At 35.8% G+C, this 22,012-nt stretch overlaps 1 protein-coding gene across 1 annotated transcript in view; it reads right to left on the bottom strand.

The window, feature by feature from the left end:
- Positions 1-22,012, bottom strand: part of LOC114650840 (prostaglandin F2 receptor negative regulator-like) — a 133,262-nt gene that overhangs the window by 37,572 nt on the left and 73,678 nt on the right. The window contains exons 5-6 of the mRNA XM_028800728.2: positions 13,631-14,053; positions 10,246-10,647 (exon numbers count right to left, since the gene is read on the bottom strand). Of these exons, the coding sequence (XP_028656561.2) occupies positions 10,246-10,647; positions 13,631-14,053 (825 nt within the window). The remainder of the gene's footprint in view (positions 1-10,245; positions 10,648-13,630; positions 14,054-22,012) is intronic.

The following is a 22,012-nucleotide window of genomic DNA, read 5'->3' as shown; positions in this document are numbered from 1 at the left end:
AAGATTTTTAATGAAATGGTAACAATCTATGAAGGTAACATTTATTTGTAACACTATGTAGTACCTGTCAATGAACAGGCAAAAATAATTTAGTTTAAAACTGCTTTATTGTATTTTATGTTATCTGGGGGTTTTGTTGTGTATAATCTGGGTTTATTTGAGTGTAGGGTCTTGATTTTTAGGACATAATTCTGACAATACAATTTTGAACCATGAAAAGCCCTTCTCTATTCTGTTTTTCTTCTCGGTATCTTGCTATGGCACTTGGTGCCACTGCTCTACTTCCAAGCTGTCTTGTGCCCATGGGAAAGAAACCTGAGATACATGCCCTTTGAAACCAGAGGATGATTTACCATATTATATGGCCCAACACAGACTTATACTGTATTTGGCCTAGATCTCCAGGACTGTTACTGTGTCTGAATTTGTCTTTTGATTTTGTTCTAACTGATTGTGGAATTCCCAGAAAAGTTTAGAGTATTCTCTTACCCAGGTATTATTTAAAAGAGAAAATTATCTTAAAATTGCAGCCTCATCTGGCACATGGTAACCTTTTCATGCCCTCATCCACATCCACATGAAAACTTTCCATCATAAGTATGACTCAAATGTAAATAATGCAAAATCAAAGGTCAGTGGTTCAAATAGTTTGAAAGCTGTAAAATGCAGAAATTACGTTACATAAATTATATTAATCTTGTAAGTGTAAAAGTGAATTACTGTATGCTGCTATGATAAATCTCCGGATTATTGCAAGAGGGGATTATATTTAAAAAGAATCTATTTAATCTATCTATTTAAAATGTTGGTCTAAAGATTATAGGCTAAAAAGACACGAAAAACAAAGCATTTTAATGACAGAAGAACCCCTGCAATAATCAATTTACTCCAGTAATAATGCAAAGGCACCTAGTAAATCAAATTACTACATGTGAACTGCTGAGCCCATTTTAAATAAGAACTACATTAACTAAGATTTATATTTTCTTATGAAGAAAAAGTGCCTTATGCTAAGAAAACAGCACATATGCATTCATTACAATTATTAAAAGAAATCAGTTGTAAACAACTGGTGTTTTTCTGTGCTTTAAGAGACTAATTGAGTTATCTCTGCAACATGTCATTTAAATTGGTAAAGATGAGACAAGTTTTCCAGTTGCTCGAGTAAAATATAGTCGAAAGTTATGTTTCATTTGCTTATGGTGAAATATCTGTTTACCAAATTCAAAAAGGACTACCAAGAAGCCACCACTATAGAATATATGGTCTATAAAGTACAACATTGTAGTAAGAAACCATTTAATGTTAAAGCAAGCTGGCAAATATCTGCATTTATCATATCTCTGATCTAAGGCCATAAATAAAACTAGCTTTTATTCTGGCTTTAAGCCATTACATCCTCTATTATGCACTATTTAACAGCCTAAAGATCAATGACTTCTTGTGTTCAGCCAGCTGTTACAATTCATGCTTTTCTCAGATGGTGAATGACAAGAACAAATGAAGAGGCAGACAAGAACAAATGAAGAGGCAGAGGTTACTGTATATGTATTTTAAATTTCTCTTTGTCTTTATAACTCATTTTCTTTATTAACCCAAGTCACACTAGGTGAGGAACCAGGATGTGTACTAAGACCATCTCAGGGCAGAAAGAGACACCATACATGCTCACTATGTGACAATTAGGAAGGCTAACTTTACCTGCATCTTGTACTTTGTAGGAGGGAAAATGGAGAACTGTAAACTACACAGAGAGACATTTCAAAAAGAGATCCATGTGCCATTAGGCTCTTGCTCTCTGCAATGTCACTGGCCTACACTATTTATGCACAATTCTGTATTAAATAAAACCCCCAAGATTAACTATATTTTCAGTCTTCATGTAATCTTAAGCATATAAAATAAACTAAACACATGCTTAGAAACGATAAAATAAAAGTTAACAGTGAATCCAGTAAGATTAAATAAAATGCCATGTATTGCTGTACATTAATTCTACTTGCCGTTAAATGTTTTTCTTACTTTTTTTTTTAAATAAATGCCAGTTTTGCAAGTAGCTGCTTTTATTGTACCAAGAATGATGCCCTAAACATGAACCAAAGTACACCTAGACAAATCTAGACATCCTAGCTTCTATACTATGAATATACTTAGATGATAGGATTAGAACTTCTTATCAAAGTCCACTGAATTTACATCTCTCATCTAGAATGTCCAGAAGCAGATCTTCGCAACTTTTAAGCCAATGTCATATTATGTGTCTTCCAGTAATGTGGTTTGTTAGACTTGCTGACCACAGCTGCCAGTCATGTTGCTGGATATGCCGCATTTACTAACCGAGTGCTGATCTTCAAAAGCACAGTTGTGCTGGCTCCTTTTAGTGATGCCAATAACATGTTGCCTAACAGAGCTAGTGCTGTACGAAAGATTAACAGGAATGGTGAGTTTAGCCTCAATCTTGGCCTCTTTTTTTCTTTTTCCAATCTGTTGTTTTACATAAAACACAAGACATCAGAAGGACAAGCTTCTCTTATGTTCACAAGGTGAAAAATACCCATGTTCCTTATTCCTTGCCGCTCCATTATAAGAATTGTACTTCCGGATGAGCATTCATTGTTTGTCAGCCTGCTTGCACACAAGGCCTATCTCTACAACTAAAGGCAAGAGTGAGTCACAGACACACTGGAGTAAGTCATAGGGCATGTCTCTTTATGCAAGACTAGCTTCACGGAAGCAGCCCGATGACTTCCTCTGAATTGCTATGCTTATGTAAATGAAAACTATGACTGAACATCACTGGAAAAATCATCTAATGTGACATAGCCTTCAGCAGAGATATCCACAATGAAATCAGACTTGAAACTCAACCTCAAATTTGAGTCATAATTTTACTAAATGATGTAGATTTCTGACAAAAAAAGAACAAAAAGACATGCTACCTTTAAACCGGGGAAAACAGACCTAGATCTCAATTATACAATTGTTGGTCAGTACAGCTGCTAACAAAATTATTCCATGAAGACCAAACATAAAAAAAAAACAAACAAAAAAAAATAATATCCCCAGTCCTTGAAAATTCACAAGGAATTAAGTCCATCACATATAAATGGACAATACATTTCATCATTGTGACCCGATTAAAAGGCAATAAATGGGTTGTGGCCAAGAAAACCAACATAGAGCTCTGGAACCTTTCACAGTTCTGCAAATAGAAAAAGAAAAAACACTGCCTTACTATTTAAGACATCTGGATATCTTGGAAGAGTAAAAAAGTAAAAATGGTTGTACATAAAAAGCAGCGTCAGCTTTTAGATTTAGTTTGGGAATCCCTTTGGGATTCCTCAGAGATCATTGCTAGTACTGCTACATTTTTAAATTGTACAAATGATTAAGATAAATATTAACTAACAACCTAGTTATGTTTACAGATGAAATTAAACTAGTAGATAAGCAGGTACTGTGGAGTCAGTAAAATTATTTCAGACAAAAATGGAGAGAATTTCGACACTGGAAGTGTGCAAATAAATGTAAATGTAAAAGTAAGCACAGATATAAGATAGTATTAATGATATATTAAGAAAGATATGACTGCCTTCTACTTCACACCAGGTTTATTCAGTGTATGTGATGTCTCTGTTCTTCATCTCCATCTTTTGGGTTGCTCTTTCACTTCCAAGAAAACAGGCACTTTTCTGGGCTCTACAGCTGCAAAAATCACCCTAGCTTCCATGTGGAAACCTAATGCAGTTGCCAATTTGTTACACTGGATGCACTCTTTCACAGAGATGATCCATCTGGAGCTAATTAATGCAACATTCAATAGATTTCTCTTTCTCTCCTTCTGTAAGAGCTAGGACAGATTAAATCCCTTATTAACTTCCCAGCTTCCTCTCTGCCTATCTTTCTATGCCAAAGCTGTACTACACAGGTGGGTTGTTGGCATGCAAGGACTTCAACCATAATATGAGCTTTATTTCAGGGGTGAATTTTTATATTAAATGTTTATTGGAATTTTTATCCTTATGTCTTTGGTAAACAGTTTAGTTCTTAACTAAAAATTATTTTTCTAAATGATTATAAACGTTTGCCCTTAGTTTTACTTTTTTAAATTATACCATAGTGTAGAATAAATTAGAATTTATATATATAAAAAAAAAAAAATTGCATATTTGCTTCACACATTATACACTTCATGTCTACATTTTGTCAATTATTACTAAAACATGAAAAACATTTGTTTTAACGATGTGTTTACATAGATCGTTGTAGACACGGAACATGCACGAAATGCATTTGTTCCAAATAACGATATAGTACTTATAAAAGGTGTCAATTTGCTTGACTTCTCACTCTATACAACTCCAGGCAACTGACACACAGGTAAACAGGTTTGAGCTGAGAAAACTGTGCGGCAATGGGGGATGTGATAGTAGGCTACTTGCTGCTTATCAACACATTTACAGGACAAAAGACGCTGATGGAGAAGTGTGAAACAAATTAAGGTGGGACGGATCTACGAGTTTTTTTCGTAGGCTCTGGTAATTCTAGTGTTAATGGTAATCTCAAAGCAAAGATGTTCACTGGGAAAGTAATAGTTATCATTCTCAAACCTGCTTATCCCAATTCAGAATAAAAGCAGAGGCACAAGGAGAACATGCAGTCTTCATGTCGATGATCAAGTGCTTGATTTAAACCTAGTATGCTGGATCAGTAAAGTGGCAGTGCTAACCAGTCTGCACTACTGTGCCACTTAAGCTAAGAATGCATTCATTATATTCCATCCATCCACACAGGGCGCAAGGCAGGAACGAACCCCAGGCAGGGTGCCAGCCCACCACAGGGCACACACAAACATACACACACCAAGCACACACTAGGGACAATTTAGGATCGCCTAAATATTTCAAATTTCTTAAAATAACAGCATTCACATTTGGAGCCTTATGTTGAAAGCTCAACTATAATTAAAGCTGCAGGAAAAACAGTATGGTGTGGATTTAAAAGCTACAAATACAGTACTTATTTTTCTCAGTCTATTTTATATTCTCTAGATTTTTATGCCCGGGTTTGCTTCCCGGGTCCTCCCTGCATAGAGTTTGCATGTTCTCCCCGTGTCTGCGTGGGTTTCCTTCGGGTATTCCAGTTTCCTCCCACAGTCCAAAGACATGCAGGTTAGATGCATTGGCGATTCTAAATTGTCCCTAGTGTGTGCTTGGTGTGTGGGTGTGTGTGTACCCTGCGGTGGGCTGGCGCCCTACCCAGGGTTTGTTTCCTGCCTTGTGCCCTGTGTTGGCTGGGACTGGCTCCAGCAGACCCTCGTGACCCTGTAGTTAGGATATAGCGAGTTGGATAATAGATGGATGGATGACAGATTTTTATGAATTACTCTACTGACCATATTTCCTTGGAAAGTCTGCGTTTTTGACCAAAACATAAGTGGAAAATTATAATATTAAACAAATGAAAATGTGTAAAATTAAAGAATTATTTAAAGTTAAAATATCATAAAATACAAGTTATTGACTGATAACTTCATTTACTCAACTTTATCAGTTATTCTAAAACTACTGTAAACATCAGAAAGAATAAGTTGTGACAATGAAAAATTTTAAAGTGTTTATTAAATTGTGGGGTTTTGGATACCGTCCACCCAACATACTTTAATTCCCACCCAGAGTCTGAAATCCCTCTTTGTGTTAAATTTAAAGGTGTGCATCCCCCCACCCCTCACCAATTTCAAGCCCTGGTCAAAACTGTGTAAACTGTTTCAGTGATGTCACACTCTCAAACCTTATTGGAATATAAAACGTTTTTCTCAGTAAATATATTTCTAATGGGGCTACTGACATTAAATTTTCACCAGATGTCAGCAACATCCCAAGTAATCAACACATACAAAGAAATCAAAACAAATAAGTCCATAAATTAAGTTCTCTCTCTCTCTCTCTATATATATACACATATAAAATCCAACGTCTGTCTATATGTCTGTCTGTTTTTCATGAGACAACTACTTAACAGATTTAGATCAGGTTTTCTTCTATAATTTGATTGAACATTCCGGTTGATTTTGCGACTTCTCTCTCATCGTGCTAATTATCATAGTTCAGTTGTGGCACCAATTTATTCGCGGAAATCCGAGAGACAGACTGAGGGCCCAGGGAAGAGGGAAGCAGGACCTCAGGAGTAGGGAGCTGGGTGGGGCCATCCTCATTCACGTGCCAGCCTCTGTTTGAGTTGCTCTACCTCTTGCCATGTGTTGGAGCGTACCTTGTCTCCGCTTAGCTAGCGATACCTGTTTGTTCAGCAGACATTATCATCTAGAGATTGTTAAAGAGTTACGTTTTATGTTTTTGAGAGATCTCAGCTACCTGTATTTTAGAGGGTAGCTGCTCACTGGCAGAAATATCACGGCTACGTGTTCTTCTCCCTACATGGGAGACGCTTTCCCGTCAGAGCTGAACACGATCAGATACAGTGCCAATGTTTGACGTTGGAGCATACCTACCTTCCATTTGTCCAGAGATACCCTGCCAACTTTTTACATTTTTGGCAGAGAGTTCACAGCTACATTCTCGCCCCTGATAGCAAAACCAAAAATATTGTATAGCAAGAGGCCCTTGGATATGAAAGCTATCAATATAAATTCTTATCAATACAAATTATTACTTTTTTTTTTTTTTAATTGATTTTTAAAGTTTGCCCTTTTTCACTACTACGCGGTCTGTGCTGTGGGGGTCAGCTAGTGTGTAATAAAGAGGAATGATGCAGTGAATAAGTATTCAACATGCATACTGAAATTTATTTAATACTTAGTAGAAAAGCCTTTGTTGGAAATGACAGCTTCAATACGCTTCCTGTATGGAGAAACTAGTCGCATGCATTGCTCAGGTGTGATTTTGGCCCATTCTTCCACACAAACTGTCTTCATATCTTGAAGGTTCTGGGGGCCTCTTCTATGAACTCTTATCTTCAGTTCTTTCCATAGGTTTTCAATTGGGTTCAAGTCAGGTGACTGACTAGGCAGCTTTATTTTCTTTCTCTGAAGCCAATTGAGTTTCTTTGGCTGTGTGTTTGGGATCTATTGTCTTGCTAAAATGTTCACCCTCGTTTCATCTTAAGCATACTGGTAGGTGGCAGTAGATTGTTATTAAGAATAGCCTGGTACATTTCTCCATTTCTCCTTCCTTCAATTATATGAAGTCTGCCAGTACCATATGCTGAAAAACAGCCCCCCCACACCATGATGTTCCCAGCTCTAAACTTCACTGTTGGTATGGTGTTTTTGTGGTGATGTGCAGTGCCAATTCTCCTCCAAACATGGTGTGTGTAATGACATCCAAAGAGTTCAATTTTGGTCTCATCTGACTATATTCTCCCAGCATTTCATTGGCTTGTCCAAATGTTGTGCAGCAAACTTTAAATGAGCTTCAACATGCTTTGTCTTTAGCACATGCAGTCTTGCGTAGTAAGCATGCGTAGAGGCATGGCAGTTGAGTGCATTAGTTATTGTTTTCTTTGAAATAACTGTACCTGCTAATTCCAGGTCGTTCTGAAGCTCTCCGCAAGTGGTCCTTGGCTCCTGGACAACTCTTCTGATTATTCTTTTGACTCCTCTGTCAGAAATCCTGTGAGGAGCACCTGGTTGTGGCTGGTTTATGGTGAAAGGATGTTCTTTCTACTGCCGGATTATGACCCCAATGGTGCTCACTGGAACATTCAGAAGTTTAGAAATATGTCTATAACCATTGCCATCAGTATGTTTTGCAACAATAAGGTTGTGAAGGTCTTGAGAGAGCTCTTTGCTTTTACCCATCATGAGATGCTTCTTATGTGACACCATGGTAATGAGGAACCTTTTTATAGGCCATCAATTAGGGCTAAACCAGCGGATATTAATTTGCACTGATAGGAGGCAGGATTGCTTTCTAAATACTGACATATTTCAGGTGATTTCTTGGTTTTCCATGCCTTTTTGCACCTCCTTTTCTTCATGTGTTCAATGCTATTTCCCTGTGGCATTCCACTTTATTACACATAATTTATGGACTTATTTGTTTTGATTTCTTTGTATGTGTGGACTACTTGGGTTGTTACCGATATCTGGTGAAAATTTAATGTCAATAGCCTCATTACAAATATATTTACTGAGAAAAACACTGATGCATTCAATACTTATTTTCCCGCTGTATCTTCTTTTAATGTTATTATTTTGTACCATATGCTAAATCTATTAAGTTCACTTGATCTTACTTAGCTGGAAAAATCCTAACACATCTTACCATCAAGCAATGAATAAACAGATATGCTATTTTAACATTAAACAGATAACCTGAAATTCACTTACATTAATGATGTCCTTAATTAAGCATAATGAACCTCTAAATCTGACTTGAATATAATCCATCCATCCATCCATTTTCCAACCCGCTGAATCCGAACACAGGGTCACGGGGATCTGCTGGAGCCAATCCCAGCCAACACAGGGTACAAGGCAGGAACCAATCCCGGGCAGGGTGCCAACCCACCGCAGGACACACACAAACACACCCACACACCAAGCACACATTAGGACCAATTTAGAATCGCCAATCCACGTAACTTGCATGTCTCTGGACTGTGGGAGGAAACCGGAGCTCCCGGAGGAAACCCACGCAGACACGGGGAGAACATGCAAATTCCACGCAGGAAGGATCCGGGAAGCGAACCCAGGTCTCCTTACTGCAAGGCAGCAGCGCTACCACTGCGCCACTGTGCTGCACCAGAATATAATTAACTGTAATTTATAAAACCAATAAAAAGGCAGAGGAACCATCTTGGACTACATATTTATCAATTGTTTGGAGTGATTTCTTATAATTCTCTTTTTTGCTTTTGTCTTTTTAAATGTTAAGTATATATCATTAGCTTTGTTTGAGATTTTAATGTGTGTAGCACGTGATAACACTAATCAATTTGCATTTAAGCATAATAAACACAATACCTTACCAGTCCTTGTATATTTGCTGCAATAGTTGTCTAATGCAATTGTGACTTGATATAAATTCTTTGCATAAAACTATACATTAAATAAATGAATATTTATCTAATGATAATAATAAAGTATTTTCTGAATTATTAAAGTCTGTTATTAAACTTCCTTTTTGAGGGTCAGAATTATCATTGTTGAGCTGCAATAATTTTGTTAGCTTGCAGTTTATCTGCTGGCCTTTTAAGTGACCATACAGATGGCTTTACTTAAGCTTTTTTCTAATCCGTGAAACATGAAACCAATTTACATCAGTCGTCTACTGTTTTGTGGTTTAACAGACTAAACTGGCTGCCCCATATAGAGCTAAATTAAAAGCTAAAAACTGGAAAATTACATCCAACACAAAAATCAGGAACTACTTCTTCACACACAGTTTCTCATCAGTTTCGGTTATGCAGTTGAACCAAACATTTTAATCACTTTAAAAAGTCAGATGGCTAAGGCAACCACATTACTATTAGTTAATATGAGATTCCTAATTATCTACAGTAATATGTAAAATTATGTTATATCTTAAGTCCATAAATAAACCCAAACTTTGTTAAATATGAATGAATAGCAAGTACAGTATGTGCTGTACCTGGGGATTTGCAAGTGAACTATGGCAAATTGAGAAGACGCTGCAAATTTGCAAGTAGCAAAATGAAGATAATTATTCAAAGAAATAGGTGAACGGTTTCCAAAACTACACACATTGTTATGTGCAGTGACAAATATTTAACTAAAGTGAGAATTCAAACCCCAAACGTCTTCTCAAGTGGATTCTGAAGAATGAGTCTTTAGAGAAATCATTTTTTCAGCATGTGGCATAGCAGTTTCAATTACAGTGCCTCCAAAGCTGGTGACTGAAATGTAATTCTGCACAATAAATAACTATGATTAATTACCTCATGACTCTATTGAAACTAAATTTAATTGTTTTAATATAGTGCTTTGTTATGATCCAGCTGTCATTCTTCATGCATAAACTAACCAACACCTTTATGTTTGTCAGCCAATTAAGGCGTCATTGCATTCAAGTCAATTTCTTACTTAATTCAGCATCTTAGTTGCTTGGTGGGTAAGGAGATACTTTTCAATGAAATTAAACAATTTTAAGTCATACCTTGGAAATGTAAATACATCGTAGACCTGAAACAATTAATTGATACGCAATCATAAAACCTACTAAAAGGCAAAAACAAATAAGCAGACTTATGTCTCACATACTTTACCTGATTGTTCAAAAGCAATTCTGACTTTGTTGGAAACATCTGTTATAGTCTTGGTCCACGTGTTTCCCACATCTGGTGTCCAGGCAGAAATGGAACAGAAATAAAACCCAACATCAGAGATTTGCGATCCATACATTCGAAAGAGGAATGCTGTCTCTCCTGTTTTCTCCAAAACCACGCTGTCAAGCCGATGTTTGTCATTCCATTCCTCCAGATTAATTATTGAATCCTTACTCAGAGAAATAATTTTTTTGGTTTTACCACCTGCATACTCCACATTAATAACTATAGAGTAGCGTGGGGTCTTTAGGTTTTCCCCAATAACTTTACAAGCCATCTCAAATGTTTCTCCAGGAGAGAATACTGCTCTAATTGGAGTTGCAATCACAGCAAGCTTTGGATCTACAAAATACAATAAGAGTAAAATTAAAATTCAGCAAATGAACAGTTCATATATCTATCAATATTTACAATGTAATTTTTTATTTAATATCAATTTTTGCTCCTTAGCTAGAAATTTGTAAGAAGAATAAGCAAAGAATTTCAACCAGTGAACTCTGAGAAGCAGAGGAATTTACATTTGCTGGTTCAGCTCTTACTTTACTGACTTGTAAAGTACTCCACAATAGCCTCCTTAGCATTATGTTATGAATTTTTTTCCAACAAGAAAAAATGTTATTACGTGTAAGAGAAACATGTAAATGTCAAAATAACTAGAACAGGAAAGGTCTGTCTAGTGTTTAGTGCTGTACCGATTCAGTTATTGTGCATGTCCTTTGTGTAATATGCTTTGAAACAATCACCAGTGCACTGTCCAATGTTGTAATGACAGTGGAAGTGTATTCCTTTGCACACTTTTCTAATATTTTATTCTGTTGCTTGCACATGCGAGGTTAGAATGTAAGTGCATGAGCTGCATAATCAAAAAGCCCCTTCTGTTACTGCAGGCTACCACAGCTTAAGGCTTAGTGACTTCCACATTTCCCCAGACATGAACATTGACAGTTTCCACATTGTGAACAGTGCTTAGGGGTTTAAAATCTTGCTTTTCCTTACACTTGATCAAAATGATTTTGTCTTTTCTGTCACGCTGCTACAGTTGCACCACAGCGAAGCTTCACACAAACGATTTCACTGGGTGTATCATGGCAGTATGGTCATACAGTAAAGTCTGTATGCATCGGTTTCACTTTCCGTGTCAATGTCTGAAGACCAATTCACATTGTTATCACTATTGCTGGATTTGGGCAATGTTACCGTTTCCATTTGTACTAAAACTGTCTTTGTGGCTTTTCATTTACAATTGTTTTTTTTTTTTTTTTTTTTTTTTTTTAAAAGGTACCTCCTACTCTTGAATATTGACGTGTTACTTTAGAGTCACCATAAAGAGGCATAAAGCATAGAAATACTTGTTTATTGCAGCGTGATGTTATTTCAAGCTCTAAATGGCGGCAGAAGAACTGCCCTGAGAGCTATTCAAGTTTAACAAACCATAACATTACACGTCCTCCCAAACCTGACTTGGGTTTACCCATAATTGTATAAAATTACAAACCCAAGTCATGCTTGGGGTTAACGCCATGGAGGTTAAACAAAAAACTGCTTGAAGCAGAAGTTTGGCGTTTTTTTTTTTTAAGTCAAAGGTATGTTCTTACAATCATGGTATATATTAGCTTGCCACATGAAACTGTATTTTAAAGTGAAACATTTTAAATTTTTAAAAAATAACTAGCCCACTTGTATGCTTTATAATGGAGGTGAAAAGGTACTGGAATACCATTATAAAGATAAAAATAACAATAACATCCAGTCACCTAATCTTTGTATAATACCATTAAAATTCATCAAATCATTTTCAAAAAACAGCAACAAATCAGCTTTCAAAGTTGAAGAGGTCTGCCCACCACTTCTAGAACATGCAAGAAACTATAAGAAACCACAGCAAATTTTCAAACTCTTAATAAGTACACATTTGAATTGTAACTCAAAAGATTTGTGTTTATTTTATCACTGTTGTATAAAGTGATGAATTCCAGAATTTAACCTCATAAAAGTGATAATGTCTAAAAGGAAACTCCAAACATTAAAAAGTTCACACATGCCAGATGCACAACTCACATATTGCAGCTTAACAAGGTAACTGAGATGTGCATGTTTGAGACAATGTTTTTAGAGGCTTTTCATTTTACAACTCAACAGATATCTAACTATATAACTGTATACTAGTGAAAATGTTTAGAACAAAATATTAATTAAAACAAAAAAATTGTAGGTTGTTTCTGATCTGACTTAATTTAAAATGCGAAATGCTAATTATCTTTAGAATTATACTTACATACTATGTTTTTGGAAATACTGTATATATCCTATGTCAAGTAATGCTATAAAATGCTTTGAGGCAATGAGTTGATAATCAGTGTTCTTCAAATAGTTTTACAAAATAGAAGGAATGAGGAAAACCAGATGCCTTAGAGTTTCCTGTGTGATGTAGTGAATGGGGAAATCACTCAACGTTTGTGGCTCCAGGGTGACCTACAAGAAAGCGCGGAGCTATAGGAATGAGGATGTTTTATGTGGGGAATTACGTGGAATTTGAAAAGGATATGAAGCAGGATTTTATACTAGATTATATGTTTATACAATACTGTGTCGGTGTGCATAATAGATCTGAAGTAGGAGTTCTCGGGAAAAGAAAGGACAAGGTAAGATATTTATCAGTTATTAGGCATCACATCGGTGGAATCAATAAATGGTCAGTAGTCCTAGTCAAACTGAGAGAAAGAAAAGAGGCACGTTCTTCTTGCTACATCTGGGATGGACCATTAGGAAGAAATTTAAAGGTGTTCTGGGAATAGAGAGAAGTTAATGAGAGATTACCACACTGTTTATGCACTAGATTGCAGTATCTCCATTAAAACCATTTACAGATGTTGATACAACGGCTATAGCAAAAGCTTGGATTTTGACCTCATATAAAATATCTGACACTTGATTACTGACCCTAAAGGGTATCACAGTATTAAAGCCTTAAAAAATTTTTGGTCTAACATCCAAACTCAACTATACCAATCAAGGCTGTCCAGTATGCACAGTATGAGTCAAAAAGTTAGCATAAGGGAATGTCCACTGATGTAATTGGAGAAGGGTAGAAACTGTTAGAGCACAGAACCAAACCCTGGGTTTTACTTTATCTTTGCTGCATTTCTGCTTCACTATTCCTGCACTGTTTTCCTTCTGTGCATTACTGTTTACATTTCATATAAACCACATTCTTTAAATCTGAAAGCTTTCTTTATACATCCATAGTTATTTGTGGTTGTGATTCAGCAAATTGTTAGAACTACTTTAAAATCATTAAGTAACAAAGGAAAATAATACCACTTACTGTCTTGTCTCCAGAAAATTACAGAAGTACTAGAGGAAACATTTTTTGTCTGCACCCAATTATGATTCTTTGTCTGGGTCCAAGTGGAGATAGTACAGAAATATCCTCCTCGATCAGTGTCCCGGGTGTGCAGTATTTGGAGTTGAAATGCTGCATTGTCTGTCTTTGTGAGAACAATATGTCCATTTTTAACACGTTCACTGTAATTGCTACTGGCCTGAAGAACCAAATTGTGGTCTACAGAAGCAATGTTATAAGTGAAGAGTGGAACATCTCCTGGTGAGTTTTCCTTGAAGTACCATGAAACAGCAAGTGTGGCACCATTAACATTTTGATCATTTGACATCCTGCACTCAAGTTTGGTTGGTGCACCAGCCAAATCTGGGTTGTTCAGAATAGTATGACTAACTGTGAAAGACGGATCTGCATTAGAGGGAGAAAAAAGGGAAAAAATTATGACCATAACACAGATATAAAAGAGAAACCTAAATTGAATTAAAAAACTGAAACATGCAGATACAAGTGAAAGCTCAATTATTTATTGAGTTAATTCAGTCACCGCTGCCTTCATGAAGCAGTTCTGCTTACTCTAAGTGCACCTCTAGTGCCAAAACTATGTGTTACATTTCAAAGTGGCTCCTGTGATACATTTCCTGGACCTGAGGACCACTAATTTGGGCTTTGTACTCACTTGTCATACCCACACTGACTAAAGCCTACTTTGGCCCTTTAGTCCTTTTCACAGGCTTCTTCTTTTCTCACTGCTAACTGCTTTATTCATTCTGATAAAGACAAAGCTAAGCAATAATTAAGGCACTGGACTGCAAAACACAAGGTTATTACTTCAGTCCCCACTCTGGTTATGCCATAAAGTTATGGAAACAGCTGCAACATGTACTTGTGATTTGTATCTTGCTTTGATTCAATGTCGACTAAATAAATGAATAAAAATCAAAGTACAATTTATTAACTGATGCTTAATTTTAACCAGTCCATGGGATCCTTAATTGTAAATCTGAAACTATTTCACATGTATACAAATTACAAGAATGCTGAAGTTCTCAAATCCCCCAGAAAAAATAGAAAAAAATTGATGCTGCATAACAATTTTTGCTGCAGTAATATTTAAAGAGGAAAATAAAATATCACTTCTTCTTTCAGTTGTATTAAGTGTTCTTTTACTAATCATGAAACTGTTCTTCATAGCTTTCATTTCCATTGTGGTGCTTTCCCTTCCATAGTGCCATATTTTAGGATCTACGTTATTTACTTTTGAGCAGTACAATGATGCAGTGGTAAGGCCTACTCAAGGTAAGTGTGTTTACATCTTGTAATGTCTACAAATGATTTTCCCAGTTCTCCTTCCACATCTATTGACTAGATGGATTCTTATCTTGCACCCTGTGTTATGGGTGCAGGCTATGGCTCACCATGTGTAGTTAAACCCAAAGTTTAATGTATAAGCCACACTTATTGTCTTCATTTCACAAAGACAAAAAATCTGAAGAGATAGGGTTCCAATTCATCTGCAGCAGTAGCAGACTTTTGACTAGAATTTACCTGTATTGTATTGAATTAACTAACAGTTTGTGATAGCCATCCAAATTACCTGTCATTCCTGGTTTCTCAAGGAAACTGCTATTAACAAAAAGACAATTATGGTAATGCAATCAAAAGCTATTTTGGCATTTAGAATTGCACAAAACTGTGCAGATGCTCACAAGGTGCAGTTTTTTTGAATGATTTTATTTTGCACTACAGTATTTTTATTAATACGCAGTTGCTAGTATGACTGAAAGAGGGTATACTTTTTCTTTCTTTAGGTTCCTTTAATGTAAACTACAGCTTATATTACTACAACAAAAATAAAATGATAGTTAGGCATAGTCATTAATCAAGAAGGGAAATACCATCACCAAATGTATAGGACCTTTATTTTCTCTTTAATAGATTATGTTAAATTTCTGAACTTGATTCTTTACTCTTATAACATCTGTGATATGCAAAGTCAGACATAACTAATTTACGTTGCTGTGTCATTTAGAATATCCAGGCAACAGAACAGTGGATTCAGTTTATTTCACGGTCCCGTTATTACTGTTTGCCCTATCTCAGATAATGAAAACATATTCAACTTTTTTGGTTGGAGGTGGGGTTACGTCTCAATTTCAAGACATGTTTACTAGGAATACAAATTTGGCTGCTGATTGTTGGCTTAACACTTGAAGGTTCAAAGTTAACAGTTGCCATTTACTCTATTTTTTTTAAACTTAAATAGTGATGGGGCTCCAATAGGACGGTTGCGAGGGGATATGAACTAACTTGGTTAAACACAAGTGGTGAGAATATTGTCATTCTCAAAAGCTCTTTTGTTGAAATCACCACCCCCCATTACCCAGACAACTTTGAAGCTGTCTCATTTTTTTTCTTCTCTAAGAGACAACTGGAGTACTGTATTTGATATTTGACTCAATCAGTTGCATTCAGATAATAAATTGATGGGAATTAACATATGATAGAAAAGGAACAGGAGTACAGAAATGTATAGCTCACCTATATTTAATGAAGGCCCAAAACAGTTAATAGAAATTTTTTACATTTTAAATAAACAACATAACATATTTTTCACACTTACTGTATTATTGTGTTCATCTACTGTCACAGAGATAATTTACTTTTTCTTTGAATCCAAACAGTTCATACTTTAAACTAAAGGCGGACATAATTACTCACACTTATAATCTAGACTGGAGTGCAGATTGCAGCCATGTTTCTTACAAGTTTGCAAAATTCTGAAGCTACTGAGACAGAAGAGTTCAAGCACTGAGAATGATGTTTACACAAGAAATTTCACAGTCCAAGTATCTTCATTTTTAAAGGTTTAGTGAAATTCATTAATAATACATACAGAACATAAATTCTTATCTATGATACTCTTAATTTTCAGGTTGACAAATCTTAGTCACATTTCTTTAAGTCATTTTATTTGTTACTTACATATGGTCAGAACACTATATGTCTCTATATCTTTTCATTTGCAAGCAAGAAATCTGTCTATCTGACCTTATTTTCCTATTTAATCAGAATTATAGCAAGTGTTAGGACTGACTCATTAACATGGTAGACGTTAGGAGATAAAACAGGACTTTATATTATCTATTTAGGCATTCTCTGTAATAATGCAAAACCATACACCTTATTCTAACTAAACAAATACTTACACAAATTTAACATGAACTTTAGCTTATTGGGGTTGGCTCTTACAAGGGGTAGTGCATACTCATCCACCTACAACACATATCAAATCCCAGCTTTACTCGTTGCCTAAAAACACAGTATCTAACTACAGGCCAATTTACCTTGCCCACATTCCTCTAACATGATAGCTGGGTAGAAGACCTACTATAGAGAAGTGTAACATATGCAGCAATTTCAGCAGATTACTTGCATGGAAGCTCTGTTTAATACAGAGAGCTACAGCATGCTTTGCTTATAGACAAATGATCTAATAAATATAGAAAAGGTTAATAGTTCACTTGGCAGAAATAGCATAGCAAAGGTTTTTCTGAATTATATACCTCAGATGTAAATAAACATGCAGCAGCCAGTTTTAACCTACTCAATACATATGTAAACATGTATAACAATGTATTAATACAAAGCTCAAATAAGTCTGCATTTCAAACATATATACTGTCTCAGTTTTTAGTCATAAAAAAGCCCTCCTAGATATACATATACATTTAGAAAATATACACAGCATATAGAAAATGCTCATCACACCAAAATACCCAGAAAAATTTAACTCACATCTTATCTTCTTTCTATTCACTCCTTGACACTTTTCCTGCTACAAACTAGCCCTTGCCCCATCTTACGGCCACATTAGTGTTCCTTATTAATCACTCAATGAGAGAATATTTGAGTGAAGAATAATGTTTATATGGCAACATACAGCGCTGCCTTGCTGCTTCCTTGCACTGCATCACACCATACATCATGCTGCCTAAAAATGCCTATGATCAAACTGAATGCCTCTAGGCAGTTTCAAATGAAATAAATAATCAAATAATCATGGCTTCTAAGACCCGATACATTTCTAGAACACATATACAATTCTTACATTCTCTCTCCAACTCCATAAGGAATTTTAAACCTTAGGGAGAAGTACTCAAATATAGTCTGAGTTGCATCCAAATGGTAAACAACTTAGTATTTCAGGAAGAACTTTAGACTGACCAACTGGCAAATGTTGTAACCAAGATAAAAGTTGCGTTATTATTTATGAATGTCATAGTGAACACCTGCCAGAATCACTTTACATTAACACTGAGTATTAATAAATTTTGTTTTTATAACTCTTTGTAACAGGTGCAAATTATCTGTAAAATACAGCCACTTTAAAATCACCATTTCACATAAACTGCAAGCCTCTGAAATGTGTGTGGTATTCAGGATTGCTTTCTGCTTTAATTACCAAAGCTGCCAGGACAGATTCTGGGTCACTGCAGCAATGCATTAAAGTAAGCAGGATCACAAAATAGGTGGAAAAAGTTACATCTTGATTAGTTACTTTCAAAAAATGACCTTACGTGTCTCTTTCTGTTGACAGTGGGCTTCAATACAGATTCAAACCTGATAATACTATTTCAGAAAGCCTGTAGCGAAAATAAATAAATAAATAAATAAAAGCTCTATTTTCAAGTTGGTTTGGAGATGAATGGATGGATGATATCTCCATAAAATGATCAGATGGTTGCTATTATTTGTGTTTCTGGACTCTTCTTGTATTAGCCCTAAAACAAACTGTTCTCAACTCCATTAACTACATTATCCATCAATATAGAGTACTTGCAATTGAAGAGTGCATCTCTGATGAACATGAACTATTCCAGTATGTACCATACATAATACATTCAGTACTTTGGTTGCATTTTTCATGTTGTACTGATAAATGCGTAATTACCTTAAAACCAAACAGGCCACTACAAATTTAATGTGTAACAAATCATTAACAACAATAAATTAGACTACTAGTGTTACTAGTTCTTTTAACATCTCTGTAAGACACGGCACAGCTACTTATATATTGTTAGACATGCATCCCTTGACAAGCTCAACAGATGTAAGTACTACCACTCCATGCCGAGAGGGGGTGCTATCACTGAAGATATCCACTTCTTTCTCCACTGATCAGATATGATGTCAAGTGAGGGCACTCACAACCAGCTGTGATGTAACTAACAAGTCCCATCCTTCCACTCTCTCTGCTATAAAAAGCAATGAGCCAGAAAGGCGGCAGCTTCATCCCAATCAGGATCAGAGCATGGCATAATAGAAGAAACAATTAAAAAAAAAAAAAAAACAAAAAAAAACAACATAGTTTCAGTGTCTTTTATATTCAACCTTATTCATGTTATTTTGCAATTACTAGTTTTTGTTGGACCTTTGTTTTTTGGTTAAACTGGGTTACCAGGGTGATATCCCAACTTTTCCCCTGGTCCTGACTGCTTCCTTGTCACCGCTCACAATATCTTATTAGAACAGTCGTTAAGACTTTAGTTTAGTTCCATCTATTCATCTATTATGCATTTCCTCTTATCTAACAAGACCTTCAAAGGAAAAGGCTTTTTTTCTTTTCCATTATACTTCTAAAACATCAGTAGATAGGTTATTCACCTCTGTGCAGTGCGGCATATTGATAGGATAGTAAAACTACTTGTTAATATGAAGGATTCACAAATACTAAATGTGTAATATCAAACGAAAGGTGTCTCAGTTAAGTTAAGTTTTGTTAGTAAGTAACATTGCAGAGATAAGCACTTTACTGCTGCTTTATAAGTATTATCAAGAGCCAAAGAAATTTTTGTTAAGATCTTGTTACATAATAGTAAATGAATAATGCATTTTTGCAGTACCTAAAGTATTACCAAACAGTCAGTCTTCATGCCTCATAAGATGAGACAAGTCTGCCTGTTTACTTTGTCAGACTATTAAATTCCAGAATACAAAATAAATATAAGAACAAAGAAGATGGAATTTGCACATACTATATAACCTGCCTTTAAATAAAATTACAGCAAATGTTGTTTATAGCTAGAAATAGAGAAACCTTTACTGATAATGTTTTAAATAAACAATATCTTTACCACCCACTTATTTTTGACATAAAATAGATACAAAGTAGGAAGCTGTTTGTGAGACTGGGCTTATTTTTGCCATCTGTGACTAATCCTTTGTCTTTGCATTATCTACTTTTTTAAGTCATAGTCATGCCACCTCTTCATGGGTTGGAATTCACATTCATTTTTAGCTGCTTTAAAATCTTACAAAATAAATTTTATTTTATATATTTTAGCAGAAAATACAAATAAATACATTTTTCAAATACAGACATTCTTTGGCGCTTTAAAACTGTATGACTGGGAACCACCAAATGTGTAGCTACAGTTTTTTTCTGCTATTATCTGGAACTATGATACCAGGGCTATGAATCAGAAATTCTATGCTAGAGAATGTGCATACAAGTCTTCTTAGGAAATACCTCTAATAATTCAGGTCTGCAAGACAATAGTTACAAAATAAAGCAGTAGCACTTTGTTTAGGGCATTTATACTGATATAATAAATATAAGGACTTTGCTTTTCTTCTAATTATATATCTATGCTGTGTAAGCCTGTACCAATTTATTTTTTTATTACGTACAGTATTCAATATTATGCTTCACTAGTGCTGGGCAGTATACCGGTTCATACCGAAAACCGTTTTTTATTTTTGTTATGATATGGATTTTTCTTATACCGCAACACCGGTTTAAATTGCCAAAACAACATTCGGAACGTGGCGCAGTGGGAAACTGTTTAAGGGGGGACCTTTTTCACTGCTACACCACTAAACACACATGCAACAGAGTACATGCATTAGTGGAGGTATTGCACGGTGAAAATGGACAGAGAACATTCCGATAATGAAGCTGTAGCAGACGATATAAAGTTGAACATCCATCCATCCATCCATTTTCCAACCCGCTGAATCCGAACACAGGGTCACGGGGGTCTGCTGGAGCCAATCCCAGCCAACACAGGGCACAAGGCAGGAACCAATCCCAGGCAGGGTGCCAACCCACCGTAGTAAAGTTGAACATGATGACACAAAAGAACTTTTGCCAAAAAAAGGAGTCACGTCTGTTGTCTGGAGATACTTTGGTTTTAAAAGGTCAGATGTGGACCATTATGTTCAAATGTGTGAATACTGTTTCTATACTACTGGATAATACTGCAAGCCAAGTTGTACTTGTTTTATTTTTTTCAATACTGTGTAATGTACCTGGGTTCTGTGTAATAGTGTGCCGACATGTTGACTTTATTCTCGACATGTCCACTTTAATCTCGACGCTTATGACGAGAATAAAGTCGACATGTTGACTTAATTCTCGACATTTGTAATTTATTCTCGCCATTTGTCAAGATTAAAGTTGACATGTTGACTTTATTCTCGTAATTTGTCATTAAAGTAGAATATCGTAAACTAAACTTCATCTTAAAATGAGTATTTCATTTACTAGATTTTCTCAAACCCTGTCATAAGTTATGTAACACATTAAATGCTTTGTGTTACAGTGTTCCCGGAGCCATGTTAATCGCTACGTGCTTCTTAAACTGACTTCCTCACTAAGAGGAGGCGCAGGCAGCACACAGAATACATTAATTTCATGATATTCCTGCTCCCTGAACATTTAGAATGCTAAGATAAGTACTTCATATAATTTTCATGATGAAATGCATTAAAGCATGTATTAATCATGTAGGGGCACGGTGGCGTGGAGGTTGCACTACTGCCTTGCAGCAAGGGGGTCCAAGGGTGTACCCTGCTTTGAATTTGCATGTTTTTCTGGTGGGTTTACTCGGCGTGCTTGAGTTTCCTTTCAAAGTCATGTAGGATGTGGGGTTTTGTTATGCTACAGTGGGGCAAAAAAGTATTTAGTTAGCCACCAATTGTGCAAGTTCTCCCACTTAAAAAGATGAGAGAGGCCTGTAATTTTCATCATAGGTATACCTCAACTATGAGAGACAAAATGAGAAAAAAAATCCAGAAAATCACATTGTCTGATTTTTAAAGAATTTATTTGCAAATTATGGTGGAAAATAAGTATTTGGTCACCTATAAACAAGCAAGATTTCTGACTGTAACTTCTTCTGTAAGAGGCTCCTCTGTCCTCCACTCGTTACCTGTATTAATGGCACCTGTTTGAACTCGTTATCAATATAAAAGACACCTGTCCACAACCTCAAACAGTCACACTCCAAACTCCACTATGGCCAAGACCAAAGAGCTGTCAAAGGACACCAGAAACAAAATTGTAGACCTGCACCAGGCTGGGAA

This window comes from Erpetoichthys calabaricus, chromosome 4 (assembly GCF_900747795.2).
Source record: "Erpetoichthys calabaricus chromosome 4, fErpCal1.3, whole genome shotgun sequence".
NCBI lineage: Eukaryota > Metazoa > Chordata > Cladistia > Polypteriformes > Polypteridae > Erpetoichthys > Erpetoichthys calabaricus.
Note: the sequence above shows the minus strand (reverse complement) of the source record. Positions and strands in the feature narration are given on the sequence as shown.